A 23,583-nucleotide genomic window follows, 5' to 3' on the forward strand; every position below is an offset into this window, starting at 1 on the left:
CTGTGATACTTTAAACCGCCCCTCAGTGGATTCCCTCGGGAAACATATCCTTACCCCTGGCACCGCGTTGGGATGAACCGTAGATCCGCGAGTACATTATAAACTATTCGAAAGCAAACGCTGTGAATTTATTACGAAATCTTGGAGCAATTAATATCCCTGGAAAATTTAATATTATCCGCGCCGTTCCCATCGCGCGGTGCCTTTGTACAACGGCGTGGCATAATTTCAGATTCGTTTAGTCCCGAGGCGCTCCTGGGCGCACCGAGACCCGCGTTGCATGAAAACTTAATTTCCCGCGGAATGCGTCCTGCCCGGGTCTGCGTGGCGCATCGACGGGGATTACACAAACCGTACGAGTCGACGCAATTTGACACATCGCCCGCGTTATTTCTCCTCCGGGGGTATTAACGGGGAAAGATCGGGGCGAGCGGAGCCGGCGGCGGGGGGGATAGATTTGCGAGGTGGCGAGCGCCAGCGCGAGAACGAGGGGGACGCGCTCGTAATAAGTGATTGCAAAATAACGCGGAGAATCTTCACGGGCTATGAGGAGCCGGTGAAATTTATCCAGGCTGATGGAATCCATTAGAGCTGCTGCGCTTTTTATTTCGAAAGCCTCACGCCGCGGGGAAAGGTGTACAGCGGAGAGGGTGGACGTGAAAAGCTGCTGGACAAAGTGAGGGAACGCGACCACCCTCCTGTCTCAGCGAAATTAATTGGTCGGGAAACATGGAAAGTGCGAGGGTGCAGCGGTCGAGTCTTCTTCGACATCAAATAAATCGGCAATTTCAAAGCGGAGCGCTGCGCCAAAGAGCGTAGTCGCTCGTGGCTGAGGGTAGGCGAATCAAGAGACGAAATAAAGCAATTAGGATGGCGAGAGGCGGGGTACGACGGCGGACGAGGTTTTGATCGATGCATCGGAAATAATGGGTTAAAGTGAACGGTCGGTTGTGTTGGGAGCTTTTTGATGAGAAGCTTGGGAGTGGGTGACTCTTAAAGTGACTTGATGTTTCGGTAGCAAAAGGCTGGCGGTAAAATTGCACGGAATGCTTTCTCTTGTACCTTGCGTGATAATGGGACAAAGGTGGGGGATGTAGAATAATGATTAGAGAGGATTACATCTTGGAGGGAGACGTTAACCCTCGTCGGACGGCACAATTTTACAACGTTAACAGACGCACAGTGGTCGGTATTGATGGCCTAGCGCAGGCCTTCCCAAGTAGGGGAAATGCACTCCTAAAACAGATGTTTCGGTTCACCCTCCACCGGTGCGCCTTCAGCTAAGGTGGGACGACTCCTACAACCCTCTCTCCGAGGAGACAGTAACGTCGCTGGGAAGCATGTTGGGCGCTTTAGGGTGAAAGTACCAAATCTGTCAAATTTTTATAGGAAATTTCATAATGAATTAAAAATAGTAGGAAAAAATAAAATTTAAACTAGTTTAAATTAAAAATTAAAAATTAAAATTTGAACTAGTTTAAATTAATAATTAAAAATTAAAATTTAAACTAGTTTAATTTAACAATGTATGTAATACATTTTTTGTAATTCTTTTTACGTCATTTTGAAATGCTAGTTTAAATTTTAATTTAACAATGTATGTAATACATATTTTGTAATTCTTTTTACGTCATTTTGAAATGCTAGTTTAAATTTTAATTTTTCCTACTATTATTAAGTCATTATGAAATTTCCTATAAAAATTTGACACCTTTGGTACTTTCGACCTAAAGCGCCCAACATGCTTCCCAGCGACGTTACTGTCTCCTCGGAGAGAGGGTTGTAGGAGTCGTCCCACCTTAGCTGAAGGCGCACCGGTGGAGGGAGAACCGAAACATCTGTTTTAGGAGTGCATTTCCCCTACTTGGGAAGACACTTTCTATTGTCATCCATATAGGTTCTACTGTTACTAATAAGATTTATTATAAATTGTAGATGTGTTACACGTCCGCGACTTTCTAGACTTAAGTTTCTCAAGAAAAACAGTATTTCTCGAGAAATGAGAAATAAGTAATTATAAAATTTCTCGAGAAATTCTCGAGAAAGAAATAAATAAATACACCTTATTCACGTATTTACGTATTCAAATCTCTGAGACTCAAATAGGTATACCCTAAGCTCCATTGCCTTCCACATTCAATTCTTCATTGTCTTCTTCTCTACACTCAGCACTTAATCCTAAGCACTCCTCTCCTCGACTCTCATCACAGACAATTATTCCTCCCTGAAAATCTAAAACAGCAGATCTAAAACAGCAGTAGCCTCCCCTGTCCCTGATACCAATCAAATGCTTACGAAATTTACGAAGGCCCTTTTGAGAAGCTGAGCTTGCAGGAGCTTCAAGAGATCGCTATCATGCGCCTGAGAGGTCGATGGCGCATGAAAAGATTGTAAACTTTATTGGTTCCCTGATCCTGTCACTGGTCCGATATATGAAAGGGTATACTACTTATACGTGTTTCACTTCCCCCCCGTTATCGAGGAGGTAAGCAGCAATCTTGAAAGGCATCCTATGGACGATCTAGGATCATCGCGATACTCTCCTCGCTCGTCGCGTGACACGTGTTTAGGTGCTCGCGACTTCTGCATCGCTCGCTGCGATTCGAGGGACCGCGTGGCCTCGAATGCTCCGCGATGGACGCCCGTTCCGCTTCAAGGAGGCCTGCAGTGCCTCCGTTCCGGGGAAATTGGATGGAACGAAGGGTCGAAGTGATCACGATAACAAATTTCCAGGCGTGCGAGGAGAGGGCAAATACGAAACGACGCAGACCAGAGATTGCAGTTTACGAGCCGCCGAGAGAAAGCATGACTCGGGGAAATTTTACCGGGCAACGGGCTTGCGTCCCAGCCCTTTGTCTGCTGGCCTCATCCGCCCCTTCTTCCCGGCGACTTGATGGAATTTTAAACGTTCGTTCCTTATCGTGCAGCGAAGAATCGCTTTAAATAACGAACAACACGCGTGAGCGATGGAACACGGGGGAGGAAACGAGCTCGTGGTAGCAATGCTCGATAACTGATTCCGCACGATGCTTTTGCATGCTCGAACTCTATTGTGTCTGCTGTATTTCGTATTGAGTATAATAGAAGCGAAAGGATGTTAGGGGCACGCACAGAATATCTTCGAATATATAAGTACTCGGAGTCCATTGTAATTTTATCTTGAAGAAATACAATTTTTATATGGTCGAGAAAATAATAAAGATTGTAAAAGCGAAGTGCTTTTACTCGGGCTAGAATTTGAATGCAAGATTGGCGCGAAGAAACAGTTAACGAGAATGCAGTTAAATTACCTCGCAAATTAAAAGAAAACATTAATTAGTGCTTGTTGCTGTCCATTCGCGGCAGAACCGCGGCGATGAGTTATTCATTCTTCATAACACAATTAGCATCGAGGCACTGGTGTTTTACGTCCATCAAATATTAGTAACGCGCTATTACCTTAAAAATTCATTCGACTTTTTTAATTAGTCTGCGATTTATTCGTGGCACATTTGGCGGGAAACTTTGACTGCAACGAAATCAATCTTCGTCGAATTCCTTTGAGAAAGAGAAAGAACTCGAGCTACCGCAGCAGAAAATATATTTCGTATTGATCGTTTATATTAAAAAGATATAACAAGCAAACTCTGAAGCTTGCCTTTCAAGGAACCTTATTAAAAAACTTTTCCCTTTCGATCTATGAAACAATTTTCTACGACCACGGTCCAATGAATATTACACTCTTGAAGACTGCTATTATTTACCTTCGCTTAAGCCTCGTCAAGATTCTCTTCCCCTTGTATCTGCCAATTAAAATCCGAATCTCAAAAAAGGGGTAGCTGAATACAGTTAAAGGGACCACTACCGCTATTCAAATATTTGTAATTCCCTGAGCGCCATCGGGCCAACTCTGTCCAGCTTGCACGATTGCCCGGAGAATAAAACTCGCGCTTACTTGACCCCAGTCGACGCAGCTGTGACAATAACGCAGCTAAGTCAGCTGTTTAATGGCTGGCTTTAGCTTTAATAAGGCGGACTCACGATCGCCTTTGAATTCACGAGGGAAACGGACACGGAAGCGGCGAGCATTTTCCGACGCTTTCCACATTATACAGTCCGAAGGAGAGGGGAAAAAATGGCGTGCATTGCGCTAGGAAAAATAGGGTGTGGGGGAGGGTGGAAAGCGTGGAGAATTCAGAGGCACGCTGGCGGGATCCTTTGTTACACCGCGTTGGGTTTTCCCTTCTTTTCTATTGTTTTCATCCGAGCGCACCACCAGCACGCGCTTTTCCTACCTGCGCGGCCGTGCTTTATATATATATATTATATATATATATATATATATATATATATATATATATATATCTGGCTTAATAAAACGTTCAGGGCGCTTTCGTCGTTACACAGCATGCCCGTTGGCTTCCAACCCCTTTGGATGTCACGGAACGGGCTCAAAATGGATTGAAAATGGGACAGGAAATGCGTAAAGCGCTTTCATTTGTACTGTCCAAGGTGCTTGATCATGTATTCCTCGCGCTTTAGTGCTGAAGGGGAGTGTAAGGGACTTGGAATTTGGTTAAAATTGGATTAACTGGCTGTAATGATTGATTAAAATTGGTAGTCTGATAATTAGCGCCTGTTGAATCTGATCCCTTTCAGTGAAGTATTATTATGCTAACAAGGGGAGGACACCATGTGGTAGACATCGATTTTGACGAGCCTTGGCACGATGGATCTATGTCGAAAATAAGTAAATAGGTGTCCGAGCGTTTCTGCTATTTAAAATAATAATTTTCTGCTAATTAAAATCACTGCATGTCTTGAAGTAATTTTGCAGATTTTACTCTTTAGGACCCCGGTTTTGTCCTGGTCTTCCCTAAACGCAGTCCTGCAAGAGGTAGTAGGGGGCACACTTGGCGGCTCGTACCCAGCAGGGTATCGGTTAAGGGGGTATACCCGTTTGAACCCTCGGAAAATGTATACATTTTGTGGATTTTTTTACAAGTCAACGGTTTGATGCAGATTTCCCGTTTTTTAACTATGTTTACATAGTATTATGAACTACTTATAAAAAAAGTTTCAGTTAAAAAGCTATTGTTTTTCGGAAGTTACGGATACATGTCCGAAAGTCTCTCGATTTTAGACGGCTAAACGGTGGCCCTAAAAACTCGCGCTACGTTCAACCAATTTACTTCCAATTTTGCATGCAGAATCATAATAAGATTCCGCATCGTCCAACGAAGGCTTTTTTTATTTCGATTCCCCGTTTATTATTTATAAAGGAAAAAGGTGGATTTTTCTCTTAGAAAAATTTAACTTTACCTTTGATCTCTCACCATTTCTTTATTTTTCAAAATTTTCAAAATCGCCTTCGTTGGACGATGTGGAATCTTATTATGATTCTGCATGCAAAATTTGAAGTAAATTGGTTGAACGTAGCGCGAGTTTTTAGGGCCACCGTTTAGCCGTCTAAAATCGAGAGACTTTCGGACATGTATCCGTAACTTCCGAAAAACAATAGTTTTTTAACTGAAACTTTTTTTATAAGTAGTTCATAATACTATGTAAACATAGTTAAAAAACGGGAAATCTGCATCAAACCGTTGACTTGTAAAAAAATCCACAAAATGTATACATTTTCCGAGGGTTCAAACGGGTATACCCCCTTAAGACCACACTGAGTGACCTCAGACCCAAGTCACTATAGCTCGCAGAGGCACTATACATCCACGTCCCAGCAGTATAGATATGCAATAGGCATGCACATATAGTGAAGAAAATAACTTTTCGATACCCTAAAATAACTTTTTCTTACTGATTTACAAATTGTAATATAAATACTCCCCCCGCAAGTATGTGTTTTTTCTTTTTTTTTTAATCTTTAATATGGCCTTTTTAAAAGCAATACTGGTAGTTACTTAGCACTTTTAAGCGTCCCGTTAGTCAAAATTTATAATTTAAGGTCAAAAGCATGGTCGGGGGTGGTTGTACCGGAACAGAACTGAATATTGCGACGGACAAATTTTTACCATTAACGTCTCGTTCTGATTTATGCAATGAAACTGTACCAACGGAAAGTGAACAAATAAATCCACGTGAAGAATTCAGACCATAATCTGTACGAGAATCTGCATTTCATAAAGTTCCCCCTTGAAAGGTTTTAAATAGGGGAAAAAGAAAAGGAAGTCTACCGTATACACCGATATTTCTGAATGATAAAAGATTACAATAGAATATAAAGAAAAACAAGAGAAAAGAATGAAGAAAAATATAGGGCAGAAATCGGAAGGAAAGAATTCTTTTAACAACTATAAAAACAGGAATAATGAGTACACTGACGAAGAAGATAAATACTATTATTGCTTGTTTGCATCGAATCCTATAGCATAGCACAAGCAAATCAAAACTTGGTGCAATGTACCGAATGTAAGGACTGCGTACATGAAGAAAGCATCAGCCAAAACGTTTATTATTTTTGCCACACTTGCGATACCGCATAATTGCTTATAAATCTTCCACTTTTCCATTTATTATTATAATTTAAATCAATAAATATTTTGATTTTCTAAAGTTAAATTTGTGTTACTATCGACCCCATACAGTGTCTCTATGCTTCTCATTTTTTATTAATAACCTGGATATTACTTGACATACAGCGAAACTGTTGTGGCTCAATAATGTCAAATAAGTAAGCAACATTTTCGTACAAAAACTTTTGTTGCAACTGTAATAGTCCTTGCGTAATCGTATTCCAAATCCAAAGTGTTACTACCGCCCCCGGTCCACCCCACTTCGTGTTTACACTGAAATTCTATAAAACTTGAAACAATTTCGCGTTGGTAGAGGACGCTTAACGATTCGACGTGGAACAACTCATCTTTACCCACTTACAGGCTCTCCTGTATTAACTGTGAGACGTGGCCCGTAAAAAGTAAAGCTGCCGAGACTCGGAGGCGAAAAACGCAAGATTACAGTCCTGAAGAAGGCTCAGTTAATCAAACTTTAATTCAACCGCCTGTCGCCGGTTAATCGTTGCGTTTTTCATTTCCTGCTCCGGGCGAGGACAGAAAAAGCAGAGCCTGAGTGATGAGAACAAGGGAAGAGATGAAGTGAGTGTAACGAAGAAGTGGCGGAGAGTTCAGACCGCTTCATTTGGGGTTTAGATCTACGAATTGAGCTGAAGAAATATCACGGACATTTCTACAGTGGAATACGAAATTTTCAGGCCACTGAGCTTGAAGCACCGGGGCAATTCCCATTAATTGAAATGGTCCAACTATTTTGATACAACGATTCCATTATATTTAATATACTTTTCCCACTGTTCCCCAAACTTGTATCCAACTTTTATCCAACCTTCTCCTTACGTTCTTTCCACACCTTCCTTGCGCGGATAAAGAGAAAGCAATCTTATCCCAGAAGCTATGAATTTACAACGCTGAAGACCACGGGAAATGTTACAGGGGGTACCTTTTCATTCTCTGCTGCACCCAACGATCCCAGCGCATTGTGCTTAGCTCTGATTATTACCTGCGCGGCGTGCTCGGCCGCAATTTCACGGCCTAAAAAATTAAACAACAAGGATTCGCCGGGCGCATCGACGAAACGGAAACAGAGCGACCCACGGCGGAGTGCTTTCAATGCATCCTGAGGAACGGCGACGTGGCAAAGGGAGGCAAGGAACACCGAGGGGAATTAGAGCGTGCCTCGAAGAAGATGAAATGAAGATGAAAAAAAAAAGAAGAAGGGATTCGGGACGGAGCTCGATAAAAGGGCCTGAAGAGCGCAACGCGACCAGGGAAACGAGAAAGGAACGGCTTGGCGAGGCCAGAGTGTTGTTGAAACAGAAAAGACGCAAATGAAAAGCAACACTTTCAGTGAAATTTAGACATAACAAGTTCTCCAAAGAGACCTGAATAAATTTCCGAAGGGCTTGAAAGTGTTGGATATCATTCATCTGACTTACAAATCTTGACATATTAGAATTTGTTAACAGTTTTAAATTAAAACAATTTTCCATTCGTCTTATTTCCACAATACTTAGAACAGAATAGCTGCGTGCGTTCTGAATACAAAGCAATTTACAAGCTTCAGTTTTACAAGTTCCACGAGTGACATCTGTTTTAACGAAATAAATTTCCAGGTAAACTTGTAGCAACGAAGTCGAAGGGGGAGGCAACGAAGAGCAGGGATAACGAAGAAGCAGAAAATCGTTGAGAACTAAGTGCAGAGGATGTTTTGAAGGCGGAGAGCAAAAGAGGAAGAATAACACTGCTGGTAGGTGACTGTAAAGAAATTTTTATCGCAATTACGGAATTAGTTTTTTCTCCTCGCGGTGTTGAACCGGTGGCGCACGACGAGGGGAAATAAAATAGCAACGGTGTGCGTGCCCGGCCAAGCGAAGCCACAGGCCGTCGTCGTTTGGGTCCTTCCGGTCCTTCCGTGAATATCGTCGACTAATTTTCCGGCTGCTCCTTGTTCAGGGCATTTTCGCGATGAACGGGTTTCGGACGAGATATTCTCGCTTAAAAATCCCTCTGCGTTTGCGGATAATTGCCCGGAAGACAACTCTGTGGATATCCCGTTCCTTTCCTTTCCTCTGAAACTTTCGTTTCCTGGTTCGGATAGGTAAAATGTTCATTAACGTGGACAGTAGTAAACTGCGCTGGATGGGACAATTTAACGAAACGAATTTGTTCACCAAGCGTTAAATACGGTGTGGATTCCTACTGTTCAATATCGCGTAATACCTGCTTGAGGTTATTTCATAGGAGCATGGTCTCTTACGTTTCTTTGTGCTGAGAATGAATCAGAGCTCTGAGAGGATAAAATAATCTCTCTGGGAATGTTTCAAGGGAAAAATATTTCGAGTCGAACGAACTTGTTTAAGGATTAATTACTGGTAATTATTGTATTTAGCGCCTCCTCCGAAAAGATCAAATAGTAGTACCCCTACTCTATGATCTGATCTTTTCGGAGGAGGCGCTTATACAATTCTAATCGAACTTCACTAGGTAAGTTCGTTGAATTATATAATTCAACCTTGTGGGCAATTGTGGATTCGCGGGTTGCATCTGGAAGTGGTTAACGCGGATTTGTTACGTCTGGGTTAGGCGATTAATTTTGTATTTAATTATCGTCCTGTTTGCTCTTCGTCCCGGTGAAAATCGTGCTCAATAATCGCGACAATTACTCGATAAGTAGATCGACAATGTTGTACGTGATGGCGCAGGAATTGCTTGCGCAATCATCAGTCCGTGGGACCAGAGTACTCTCAGGAATTCTCCTATTAAGGAATTAGTGAGCGTGTTTAACAGGGGGAGGGAAGCACGGTTGCAACTTCACAGTCAGCATGGTTCCCAGCTAACTGCCCCACTCAGATAAGTCGGAACGCGGGAAACTCCTGCGGAGATATGGTTAAGTCGAGACAATAATTCAGTTTCCTTGCGCACTGAATTATCGAGTCGGAGCGCTCGTCACGCCTTGTTTAGGAAATCTACTAGTGCGTTCGCGGAAAGATATTACAAAGCAGAACTGTCGTAGAATTGCTTTGGACTGATACACGCTGCTTTAACGATGTAGGGGAGACCGGGGCAAAGTGGGACGAAAAATGTTTGAAGTCGAATAAAATTTTTCCCTTTCGATAAAAATGTGTGAAAATAGATTTATAATATAAGTTCAACATTACTATTGATAAATGACGAATATCAATAAATAAAATAAACTTAAAGTATATTAAAATTCAACTTGAAAAGAAAATGCAAAATCGACCACTTTACCCCATATAAAGTGAGCTACTCTCTGGGGTAAATTGAGCAGAAATAAAATAGGTGTTTTAATGAAGGATATAATTATAAAATTAACTTTATTAGAACTTTTAAACTATTTAAACTACTTTTTTTAAATATATTTCATTAATACAAGCTTAATGTTAATAATTTGTACTTTGTACTTTGTGTTACTAACCTAAACTCGTTTTCTTCTGAAAATGTGTTTTTAAAGGAACTTTGTTTACACGAACAGTCTGACATATTATAAATAAAACAAATACATACATAATTTTTAATAAAATACGTACTTATAATATCTAAATAAATTTTTCAACAAAAACATATTTTTCTGTCTAATTTTTTTTTTTCAAATGGGCTTCAATAATAATAAATGTTTTTTTATTTTCCCCCGTTTTCATATTTGGGGGGTGAAAACTGCGTTCAAAGTTAGGGTTGAAAAATCATTTTTGTGGAATATCTCGAGAACTATTAGAGATAGGGAGATAGTGTCAATGGACAAATTTTGTGTCTTTGAATGCGAAATATGACTGACTCACCAGATTTTCAAAAAACCACAAAAATGATTTTTCAACCCTAACTTTGAACGCAGTTTTCACCTCCCAAATATGAAAACGGGAGAAAATAAAAAAACACGTATTTCTTATTTTTCGGCCCTCTATAACATATCCAAAAATCAAAATGATCGGAGGCGGACACCTAAAATACTCTCTTTGTGAGTGACGCTGAGCAGTAACACGAATCGTATACCCTGGGTAAGCTAAACTTGTTATTTAGATCCTTCAGGTAAGTTATAGTCTAAAGAGAACCACTTACTTACGAGTTTAATTAAAATTTCTAAATAATGTACGCAATGAACAGTGTTCGTTTTGCGAATGAGGGAGCTCGTTCCAGAAAAGTCGTCGACAATATTACCAGGACGGTGCAATGACTTGCTGAAAGCTTTCGTCTCCCGGCGAAGATGAGAGATTCAGCTGCGCCCTTCTCATTCTCCTCTGCCCCCTATCACGGTTTTCGATTATAGAATCCATATAACCAGCGCGGGAACCGGCGAAGCCGGCTATTTCTGCGGTCTCATGTAAATCGATGGTACACCATCGAAAATTGCAAGAAAAAAATCTCTGTCGCTTCCTTTTCTCCTGGGGAAGCGGGAAAAGCGATGTCTGCGCGACTAAGAACGATGGGACGTGCAAAAAAAAACCTCGAGCAAAAAGACGAATTAAAATCGTCGAGGGAAGAGGCACGGAAACCCGGGAGAGAAACGGCGAGGCATGTAGGAGGCATGCTTTCGCGCAAGAAATCGGGGAGAAAAATACGGATGTATAAATAAGGAAGACTTTACACCGGCAAGAAGCGAAAAGCAAAGCACGTAACGCTGGTAAAAGATGAGATGGAAAAATAGAGACTGAAAGAAGAGAATTAAATAAAGCAGTTACCGCGGGAAAAAAATGATAAACCACGAGGAAGATAGACGAAAATGGTGAAATTCACACCTCACTGGAAAATACGCGAACTAACTTCGAATAAAAAATGCAAAGCCTCGCAGGAAGCGAAGATATTATGTAACAGACATTGGAACCTACACAATGGAAAAGAGTTATCCAAGAAAATAATGAGACTCCAGAACGGAATATAAAATCGAAGCATGCATTCGCATACGAGTGCACTTCTGTAGATCACAGCTGATATTTCAGGCACATTCATCTATCAGACGCTATCAGATCTGTCAGAGGGAAAGTAGAAAGCACGCGGATACATCTGAAATACCAATTGCGCGTCACAAATGGGTCTCGTATCGCAGAACCGTAATCCTACAACGAGACGGAAAGAGGGCCATCCTTCCATCCAACGAAGGAAAGCGAAGGAAAAACAAGCGTGCAAACAGAATCGGAGAGATGTTGAGAAGGGCGGACAGGTTTGGGAAGATGAGAGAAGAACGTTGGGCGGGGGAACTATGAAGCGAGACGACGCGAAAATTGACGTCGCTTATCAGGCTGCGAATGCGAGGCTGAACATTTCGAAACAAACGATCGCGGGTATTCCGCGAGCATCGTTCCCCGTCGAGTCCACCGTTCCTGGGCCGCCGTCGAGTCTCATTCTCATCCGTTTTCGCCGCTCGAGCCCGACGAGGCGGGCGGAGGAACGTAGATAAAGGTTTTAATTCCGTGCGAATGGATCAACGCGCGAAAATCGGAAGGGAGGATCAAGCGAGGGTGGCGGTGGGCGGTTGAGGGGGACGTGGTCGATTGATGGACCAGTTGGAACAATGGTTAACTTCGGAAGTAATCGCTTAATTCCTGGATTCCCCCGCTACGTCCAGCCGATTTCCGATTGAACTGTCTTCCGAGCTTTTTTTTTTTTAATCCTGTTGATCGAATCGATGGTGCGCGGACTGTTTCGCCGCCGCGATGAAAGCTGAACGGGACCCGCCGCGCGGAGTAATAAGCTGTCCGCGATTCCGTGCACGCCGGAGGAAGCATCGAGCATCGATGGGACGAGTTTATGTAACATTTCTGTATTGATCGGCTGGGTTTTAGTTCGAACGATCGGTTTCCTTTCGGCTGCTTCACCCTCCAGTAGTCGCACGGATGGGATCCGTGAAGTTTATACTTCCTCGTTACTGATGGATTCCGAGAATATTTACGAAACACTTTTGCGGACGTCTGTGGGAAGTATTAGGGAAATTTCAGCGAAATAATTCTGCTCCACTTTCCTATCTTACGACTGGATGTGCGCTTGACATTAGAAAGTATTTTCAGCGAAAAATATTTCCCACCCTTAACGAAGACGCTTCATTATTGGTGGGGGGAGTATATCCGAAACTGTGAAACTTCTAGCACGTGTCTCACAAGGGGACCTTCGGGTTTGGCAATTTCAGAAAATGTTGGTGCTTAGTGTACGCGAAGGTCTTCACTTGGCCGTTAATTTCCCAAAGCAATAAGGCGCGCTTCTCAGCCAAATTCGAGAAAGTCGACTTTGAAAAACTCCCAGGTCGGGGCGTAGTGCTCGCGACTTTTTTCTTTTCTTTTTATTCCTTTGAACACCTACCAAATTCGTGCGAATTAACGGATACTTAAATATCGCTTTCAATTAAAAACTCACATCTTATTTTAAATTATCACTAGCTTGAAAAATCGTACTTTGAAAATCGAAATTTTCAAAGTCAATTTCGCGCCTTGCTGCTTTGGGAAATTAATGTTCAGGTAAAGACCCTCGCGTACACCAAGTATCAGCATATTCTGAAATCGTGAAACCTGAAGGATCCCTTGTCAGAGACTCTAAACATCAGCCTAAGGTCGAAGCCAGATATATTGGCCGGTGAGTTTCGCGAGGGGTATTCTTCCACCACACCGTTTGCCTGCCTGGGTGCTCCTTTTCTTAACGTTTTCTGCCTCGATCTCGTTCCATTCCACTCTCGCCTTCGCAGAACAGGAGTGAAGCAGAATTGGTGGGGATAGCGCCGAGCTTTTGACGTGTAGGCCAAACCGAGTTCTTAGCGTAGAAATACATGCATCAGAATAGGTGTGCGTTAGCTCCGAAAAAATTCAGGAGCTTTATTGTTGAGAACATTGATTCTGTCTTGATAGCTTTATCTCATATTGGTCTATGCATAGCTTTGTAACGCACACGACTATTACGCTAAGAATAAATAACAGCCAAACGGCTAGGTTCAGGCGGAGCTGAGCAGCGTTCCCGCTACCCCACCATACCCTGCGAGGGCCTCGCATCTCCAACTGACAGATCCACGATCGTCAGGTGGTGGTATGAATTCATCAGCTAATATATCTGTCTTCGACCTTCATAATAAAACAGAAACCAATCGTTAACCCATCATCGCAAGGAATTGCGAGCTTCTTTACACGTTATAAGCTCTTCGTCGAAGACTCAATTTCTCGATTAACCTTGCGAAGGAATTGTCATTGGTTAGGCTACTAGTCGTAAGTAATTACAATGATTTCCCCAGGCATTCATGTATGTCGATCTTTTTCGCTTGCTTTTCTCAGTGGACCCCCGCTATCTGGCGATATAAAGGTGGCCCGCGAAATAAGACGAAGGAAAGCAAACAATGCCCCCTCCGGCGCGCTGAATGACTCACTTTGTTGCTTTCACTGCGAAACTTTCCTCGTGGAGGTGCTTTTAAGGAAGTTTCGAAGAACAGTAACGGCAATCATTGGCGGGGGAACGGGCGATTTGTTCTTGTTCGCTCGCCCGAGAGAACTCGCCGCTTTTTTGCCGACTATCGCCGCTTCGCCGCGTTCTATAGTTGGAAGCACGGCAGAATTTTTACGAGACAATATTGTAACGCGACCGGGCGGGCTTCGTTCCCCAGAAATCCTTTCGAGCAATTAAAATTTCTCCCCATTGAATAAAAGACGCGACTGTACCAGATTTCAAAGCTGAAGCTGCAAGGTGCTGTGTTTTATAATCGCAGCATAAATCAGTGCTTTACAGGGACGCTTAAATAACGAAGGCTTCTTTCGTTTCATTTTCAATGGAATTGTTTATCAATTTCTATATCTTTACGAGGCTCCTCCTATTTTTAGGAATTTATAATGGAAAGAATGTTTAAAATAGCGTACTCATTAAATAATAGAGTTAGATTTGTATGATCACAGTGTAAGGAGAAGCAGAGCGCGCCGGAGCAAGTGGAAGTGGTCAATGTATGGTCAGACACCAGCCAGTATAACTACTTAGAATTCTGCATGTTACTTTCTATTTCTCCACAAGTGTATTATTTTAAAAATTCTTTGGAGTAAAAATTATTCATATTGATAAGAACTTTATCAACATATACAAACTTTGCAGCAATTTCGTTAAAAAATTCAATTACACACTTGTTTACACTCTTAAAAGGAACATCACCTTTTTCCTGTACAAAACGAAAGGTCTGTTGACTACACGAAGTTTAGTTATCTTGAACGAAGCTTACACAAATTTCATTTTCCCTATTCACAATTAAATGCACTCTAAGAATTATATAACCTTGTGATCTATTTCTTAAATTTTGATGTGCTATAATGTATAAGTCAAGATTTTTTTCTGAGACTACTACAAACTTATATTTTTCTACTCCTTCGACATTCAGTTAATAATAAAATAGTTTTCTTTGAAACAATGGAACGTGGATAAGTAAACATTAATCACTAACAGGGAAGCTTTCCAAATTCATTAAAGGGGGGACCCCACCCAGAAGCCACTAAACAGTTTGGGATTTTTTTGTACGTATAAATAAAAATATTGGGCTTGGATTTTTTACATAGTGTTAAAGCAATCTTTAATTTGATAGAAATTTTTTTTTATGGGAAATTGTACAAAATGGCTTTCCGGAGCACTGCAAAAAAACTGGCTCACACTCCCGGGAATGACTGGATCATCTGAGAAGAAAATACAACACAGATATATAAACAGGAATATATACTCTACAACCTAGCGTAGGATTTTGTTGGTATTTCAATTATTCGATTTTTTACATGCATTTCAGTGCAAATTTTTATGCAAAAAATTAAAGTCAATTCTTCAAACTGCTACAATTTCCAAAATAATTCGAATTTTGGGAAAATCCTAAGCTAGGTTGTAGAGAATATATTCCTGTTTATATATCTGTGTTGTATTTCCTTCTCAGATGATCCACTGATTCCCGGGAGTGTGGGCCAGTTTTTTTTAAAAAAATAAAGATTGCTTTGACACTATGTAAAAAATCCAAGCGTAATATTTTTATTTATACGAACAAAAAAATCCCAAACTTTTTAGTGACTTCTGGATGGGGTCCCCCTTAAATGTAAGTAGCTAGTTTGTAAAAAAAAAAAATAGAACAGGACGCGTTTGTCGTGAAGGAATAAATAATAAACGCTACAAGTGTATCTTATCACAAAGATGAATGACAGTAATTAAGGGTGAATCATCAATATTCCGACTTACAGTTTGACGGACAAAGGAAGTGTTACAATTTCAATCACTCACGTGTTCTGGATTTATTGCAGCACCGTCACGAATATCTTGATGATCGGCACCAGAGCCATTGACCATACCAGACCCGGCGCCAGCACTTCCGCTTCCTTTTCCGCCGACACCGCCAGCTGGTGTTTGTGGCAAGCTCTGAAACATAGGGAAACAACGTCAGAATGATAAATTAGACGATCAGAAATGTTTTCTATTTATCCAAGCAGATTTTATTGCACCATACATAATTTCTCATTCCATTTTTATTCAATTCATCACCAGTACCAGTGCACTATTCCACGAATAGTAAACAATTTCAAACGATTCAACTGCGCACGTGATATCAATACAATGAATTTCATATTTCTGGTTGCAAAGTTTTTTTAGCACACCTTACAGACTTCATCCTTTTCGAAGTATATGATTTTTTGTAAATTTTGCAAACAAACGCTAATTTAATTTAAAACACAAAATTAACTGTTTTGCTCTCATCTGTTCCGCCCTACCATTACCCCCATTTTCGAGAAAATTAACCGCGCGCTTTAACGTGATTTGTAAGGGAGACCGAGAAACGAAACAAAGACGAGCACAAACAACGTCGGGATTAAGCAGCGCGATTTAATGCTATAAATTGCCGCGACAAAGAAGCACGTAAGAAAGCTACGTAGCGTTATTTATTCGATGTGTTTTCCTGCAGAATCTGGGCCGGATTTTTGCCTCAATTTGCGAAACCTTTTGCCGCGTACTATACACTCGAGTCCCCACCTGGGGTGCAACGCTTCGCGTGAAGGATTAGATGGTGCAAAGATGGTCGTAAAGGGAAATTTCGTCGAACGTATTTGCTCGATCTCACCGCCCCGGAAGAGAGATAGCGTAGATAATAAATCTCGTACACAATGGCAATGCACGTACGCGATAGTATTAAGGATATCGCGTTGAATTCGTTTAATGACCATGCAAAGCAATTAGAATTTAATTAAATTTCGTTTACGTATTACTGCAGTGAATATAGTGGTGAATAATTCAGATTAAATACTTGTAATGACTGTAGAAAGAATAAAGTTTGTTGAATTGCGAATTGTGTTTGTTCTTAGAAACTACTTGTGTTTCAAAGTCAGTTATCGATTTCCCACGAATCTTATTCATCACTTCCTACGCCACAGAATTCCCGAGGAAGGTGTAAAAATTGAAATCTATCTTCCATCGAAAAGTTCATGCTGCGAGCAGAAGTTTAAGATTGATAGAATGGCAATTTCGAATAATTCCAGCACGCGTATCCTCGAAATCATTTCAACACTGACGAGAAGTAAGTTTAAGCTCGCCGAAAGCCTCAGCTGAAGAAGCTCTTCGTCATTTTATCTTTCTCTGCTATTTCTCAACTGATACAGAAAAATTACGTAATTTTGGATATCCCGAGGATCAGCTTAGTTCACGTCACACTCGCGAAAATATCTCATGCCTTCCAGGGATTTTACATGCTAACGCATATCGACGCCCCTGCATCTTCGCTTCGCTCTGATTAATACAGATATATCGCTCAATTCTTATTTGCATGGAAAAAGTCGAGGGTATCTGTCTCAAGAAGAAACTAATCAGAAAAATCGACGCCATATTTACAGATTTACAGTTCGTGGAGATAAGAAGATTCTTCTAAGTCATCGCTTACGCGATTAACTCTCCTAACTCTTATACAGTTTAATAAACGTATTCATAGAAGAGATTTCTCTCGTTTCCTCCGTTTCTCCTTTCCCTCATTCGACAATTCCTTCCTCTTGCACTTCATCGTCGAAACGCAATTCGCTTTAGAGAAATACGAAAAGTTAAATTAAGCTTGATGTCTGCGTGACAAGCAGAGAGGTTCGTGATGGGTAAACTTTGTATAAAATTACTTATTGTAATAAGCGATCTTCCAATACTTTTCTGTGATTTGGTGTTGGGGCTTTCATTTTGTTCCTTCACACGTCACCGCGTTCAAAATTCACTTTCATATTCATCCCAACCTTTCATGCTCTATTATCCTGCAGGCGAATTATATTCGCAAACGAAATATATTTCAGAAATTAAAATTCATTCCACTGCCCCAATTGGACCATTTGTGCCAAGGGAGATCGTTGGAAAACCAAAATTAATTTCTACAGAATTATGCTTCCTATCTGTGTTTCAAAAGTGAAACATCCAAATAGAGATGTTTGACGAGTAACAAAATTTGCAAAACTCCTTCTAAATCAAATAACCAATTGCTGCCCCGAATTAAAGAAAGAAGCACAGATTCAAATCACAGATTCGTCGATCAAGAAACCCCAGCAGCAACGCAAGTGAAATCTCCTTGAATTGTAAGCCACCGAGCGAAATTCCACCCTGGCCACAGTGATCATCGATTGTTCTACATAAAATTCTCTGTTTATCAGTATCGTCGCTCAATTACCAGGCCAAGCAACGGTGCCGCGAGTTCTGGCAGCGTTCACAGGCTGAAATTTATGCGAGCGATCGGAGTCAGTGGCCGGGTTACCATTATAAACGCAGCGCCGCCAGGGGGATGCAATTTTGAAGGCAATTTAACTTGAACCGCAGCAGCAAGCGTGAGCTATGGGCAAATGTTTACCGTGAAAATCGTTATAGTCGTTCCAGGGAGCTTCTGGACCGAGGAAGCCTTTCTCAGGCGATGGACGCGTTTCCATGTATTTTAACCGTACTCGATCGGCCATAGTCCAATCCCCTTGTCCTCCAGCATCACTCCTATCGCCTTCGCACCCCCGCGTCTTTCGTATGTGTTTACTTGCGGATGTTGGCGCGGTAAACACAGTAGGACGCGCTACTCCGCTTTGAATAATACGTTAATGAGTGTGTCGACTTTGGTAATTAAGACGTTGGTGATATTGAATGTCACGCGGTGGATTGTGTGAATAGGTTGGTTAGAATGTGTTGGGACTTTTGGATTAGATTTAGTAGGATGCTAATAATTGAATCTACGGCAACTCGGAGCTGCTTTTCACTATTTCACGTTGTTAAGGGGAGGTTCCGGTCTTAAAAGTAGATTTTTTTTTATTTCATTTTTCGAATTTCAACCTTTTAGGAATACGTGTTTAAAAGGATTTGTTGAAAATCGTAAAATTCACGAAGTTATAGGCATTTGAGTAGCGGCAAATGCGTGAGTAACACCCGGCCACTCGGCACTCACGTAAAACTTTAAACGCGTTTTTCTCGAAACAGTGTTCTCAAAACGGTGGGACCTGTATCTCCAAAAGTTATTATCCGATTCGACTGATTTTTTTTTTACTTAGGAGGGAAACCAGAAAAAATACAAAAATTGAAAATTTATAATTTTTAAAGGCGTTGAAAGGACGAAAGATATAGGGGGAAAGTGATTTCAAACTTCAAGTGTCGTTATATTCTTAAAAAATGTCATTTTTGCATTTTTTCTGGTTTCCCCCCTTACTGATTAAGAATCCTTTTGGTCTTTTGTTTTAGATCAGCGGAACAGCCGGAATCGTGCGCACCGCGAGGTAACTTTTCCCTGCACACGCTTTACGATATGACCCATATCTCCAATATTAATTATAATATTATATATGGTTCAAAATTTTTTCACAACTTACTGAAATGTTAATAAACACGTGTGCATAATGCTCATTGGTAAAAACTGTGTAGTTTTTTTGTGCGTCGTCTCTAAAGAAAGACAAAAAAATTAAGAATTGCTTGACGAACGATTTAACATCACCGCAATACCACGAATCTACCATCGAAAGTTCTGCAATCACCAGAATTCTCCCAACTTCGCATAAACTAGGTTTACTTATCGCATTGGTTTAAACACTCGCGGTAGATTTCTATGCACCACAATCGCGTCTCTATACAATTTTCAGTGCCCCTGCAATTTCACTTATTTCCTACACCCCCATCGACAATTTTTTTACTTCATTCACTGCCGCCTGACTGTCTCCGCTTCCAACATTTATCCCAGCTTTCCAGCGAAACGTTAGAAAATCGTGAAAACCTAATTTTCATTAAAACACCAGAGAAGCAAATTTCAGCTGTATCGATTGGACCTTCTATAGTCTCTACTTTCCACGCAGCCCTGTCACTTTCCTTTATCCACCCCCGGGATCCTCGCAAAGAGTAAACGTATGTACTATATCCTCCGCACCCCCGTGGCGCTAGCAGCCTCGCACTTCACTCCTTACTCCCCCTTTCCCCTTTCTGCTTTGCCTCTCCCTCGAAACCCAACGAGGATGCAGATCATAACGGATATTTCAGTTCAGTCGGGAAGTTCACTTTAGCTGCAACACAGCCGCCCCTTGGCGAGGGGGGGTTGAAAACAGGAGGCGGCGAAATGCGCGATGGAAATAGCGCGTTGGTGGAAATTGCAATTCTACGGCGACTAGTGACTGAAGGAGGAAAATTATGACTATAGCGAGGGGAGTTTCCGCGACAGTAGACGATGATTTTGCTGCTAGGTGATTACGGAATGCGCGCACGCGTGTGAATTACTGCGGTGTTACGTCGGCAGTCACTGCGAGTTTGAAGTTTATTACTGCAGAATTGTCCCTCTTTTCAATAATAAGTGTTGAAGTTTGTGGGGAATCTTAACAGTGGTTATTAGCGAGTCTGACCTACACGAGTCTGCTCTTGCGATTTGATTTTACATTAATTTATGTCGCAGCATCGTTTCATTTAAGGTAGTTCATATGTTGGAGATTCTCTTGGTAATTGAAGTTGTGCTTTATAGTTAGTCCGAAATTATTAAACGTGTTGGCGATTAAAGGCTGGAACAGACACGTCGAGTAATTTAGTCGAGTAGCGAGTAATTTAGTAATTTACCATTGTTTTACTAAACTACTTGACTAAATTTTAGTGTTCCCACACGAAAAATTACTAAATTATTCGCTACTCGATTAAGTTACTCGACGTGTCTGAATCAGCCTTTAGGGTGATGAGCTTAATAGTCTAATTTTGATTATCAAGGAAGAAGTAGGTAATTATGATACCTTGAGTCAGCTAACTGAATACACGTAATGTACTTCGTGCTTGTCCCCACTATTCATTCAAAAAGCGAAACTGGGAGCAAAGCTATTCTTAAATTTATATACAGAGAACCTAATGTGAAAATTCCAACATTAAAAAAATACAGAAAGAAAGAATAGAAAAAATCATGAGTGAAGAAAAGAGTCTCGACTGAAGGAGACATAGCAATCCTAACACCTTGCGATCACTTCACGAGTCCGTACATTTCACAGATAATTAAACATTCGTGACCCTGCAAAATCGCCACCGTACACCCTTTGCTTTCTGCGACGACAGGCCTGATCCTCCACCTAAACCTCCAACGTGGATGTCTACCTCCACACGACGTACTCCCAGCGAGGTTACACGTTTTAGTGCTTCTTTGGCGACGGTTCGATTATCGATCGAGGGGGGCCCCGAGTTCGAGACCAACCCCCTCGGCGAATTCCACCAGTTGGCACCTCCGAAAACCAACGACTTACTCGGCGCACGGGGATCCCGAGCAGATGGATTAAAGGGGATTTCTTCGTTCCCGCTCCTCCTTTGCAGGCTGGGTCGAGAGTCAGGCTTAAAATTTTATTCCGTTTCGAGTGGCCCCCGAGTTCTATTCGGTATCGAGAAGCTGGAATTTCGTTGGTCCATCGGCACGGGGCGAGTTTCGCCGTGTGATCGAACTCTAAGGGATCTAAATAAGAATCTTCGCGAGCACTGAGCAGCTTCCTGCTGGAGGCAATTAAAGTTTCGAGTTAATTTGTACGTTTGAGTTCGGAGGTGGTGGTTATGACGATGTCTTGTAGCGCTTTAACAACTTTAAGAATTGTTTACTAGATGTGGAAGATGTTAATGTTTTCTGTTAGGTAGGAGGTGCTGTGGATAGACGAAGATGATATAATAGAATGTTTTTTTAATTTGACTTTAAGGGGGAATCCTATTCTTTGGACTAAAAACATAGTAAAATTTGGGATTTTTTTTTAAAGAAACCAGCGTTTTGATTCGTCTGAAATTTGGACCATGTTTTGATGCATCTTTGAGGAAGCTGCAGTTTTTTTTTTATTAATTTTTAACCGTAAATATAGTAGTTACGCTTGAATGACCATCACGCCGTGCAAAATTCACCGATCATTGGTGAGCATGATATTTATCTACCAGGTAATCAGAAACAGATAAATGAAACGGCGTTTTATTTTATACAAATATAGCTTCAAATAGGTGAACCAGCAAAAAATAAAAAAAATATTGAGCAGTGTGGAGAGATTTCAAAATGAAAGGTCTGAACTGTTAATTTTTGCAATCCAATTTTGCGCGATTTTTTTTTGTAACAAAAGAAGTATAGAACTTAGCGGTATTCTGGTTCATCAAATTGAAGCTACATATGTACAAAGTAAAGCGCCGTTTCATTTTTCTGTTTCAGATTACCTGGAAGGTAAATATCATGCACACCAGCGGACGACGAGCTTTGCGCGGCGTGATGCATAACTCCTATATTTACGGTAAAAAATTAATAAAAAAAAAACTGCAACTTCTTCAAGGATGCATAAAAACACTGTCCAAATTTCAGATGAATCGAAACGCTAGTTTCTTTTAAAAAAAATCCTAAATTTTGCTATGTTTTTAGTCCATATAATAGGATTCCCCCTTAAATGTAATGTTATAGCTTTTATCATGCACTGGCGATTAATAAAGGTAAGGGCATACATTAGTATTATTTCATCCATCTATGTTGTTGTAATATTTCTTTCAGTGGCGTTTCCGTTTCTCAATTCCACGATCCAAATCATTTTGTAAATTTTGTAAAAATAATCATCTGTAAAGACTGAGTTGGAGGATGTGGGTCTGTCAAATAATTATATAATACATATTAAACATAAACGTATATTATATTCTAGAATGAACAAAGTCAAAGTCATTCAAGAAATTTCACATTCCAGTATCTTCAGTGAACTTTTGAGAAATTAAGAAAGTGACTATATTCTTCATTCATATTGTATCAGCACATAACTCCAAAAATCTGCGATGAAATATATTATAAAGATATTATTAGAATTATATTATAATCTGACTTAAACTACCACCTAACTTTAATTCTCACGGAACTTGAGAGAAATTTTCATCTTCCCTTTCATTTATATAACATTAACCACTTTATCCCCACTCCGCAGCTGCTACCCTTCAAAGAGAAATCTACAGGTGTAACGAAAAAATGCCACAAGAAAAGCAGGATATTTTTTCTGTCGCAATTAGCGAACGCACCGACCAGGAACCGCAATGGCGAACGCAACAAAGGCACCGGTTGCGATCCAAACGATCGATCCCTCCTCCATTCTTTCGTGCCTTCACCTTTTGTCCGTCTCAGCGGGGGAGAAAGCACGAGCTGCTTTGTAATTATAAATCTCATTAAAATTCATAACGCGACACGGAAAGTCATTAGCCTTAAGCGACCGTGGGTACGCTGTTGCGCCTTCGAGACGCTCTGCGGTGACCGAGCAACCTCCAACCGGTGAAAAATCATTTTAACCCGGCGAGTTTGCCGCGTCACGACGCTTTATGCTGTTAACAATAATTGGCCCACCAACTGTGCTGTGTTTTTCGGCTGGCTGGCCCGCGACCACCGGCAAACTATAAATTTCACCGCGAGAAGCATTTTAGAACGTGCTCCTTGAAAAACGTGGAGATGTTGGAAGTGGTGTCAGGGACGCCAGCGATTTAAAATCTCGAGATTCGGTAATTCGTAATAATACCGAAAGTCGCATAATGAAGGTATATTACAGTCTGAAATTCATTGTCTCTGATTTCAAATTTCGTGGTATTTTTTGCTGCGAATTATGTGCAATTTTATAAAGTTTTTGCACGGAGGAATTGGGCCACATTTTCTATA

General features: G+C 41.0%; 1 protein-coding gene across 1 annotated transcript in view; it reads right to left on the reverse strand.

Annotated features, from left to right (window-relative positions):
- The window catches only part of LOC143371496 (uncharacterized), a 609,947-nt gene that overhangs the window by 63,004 nt on the left and 523,360 nt on the right, over positions 1 to 23,583 (reverse strand). Inside the window, exon 4 of the mRNA XM_076816724.1 lies at positions 15,729 to 15,863. Coding sequence (XP_076672839.1) covers positions 15,729 to 15,863 — 135 coding nt within the window. The remainder of the gene's footprint in view (positions 1 to 15,728; positions 15,864 to 23,583) is intronic.

Source organism: Andrena cerasifolii, chromosome 7 (assembly GCF_050908995.1).
Source record: "Andrena cerasifolii isolate SP2316 chromosome 7, iyAndCera1_principal, whole genome shotgun sequence".
Classification (NCBI taxonomy): Eukaryota; Metazoa; Arthropoda; class Insecta; order Hymenoptera; family Andrenidae; genus Andrena; species Andrena cerasifolii.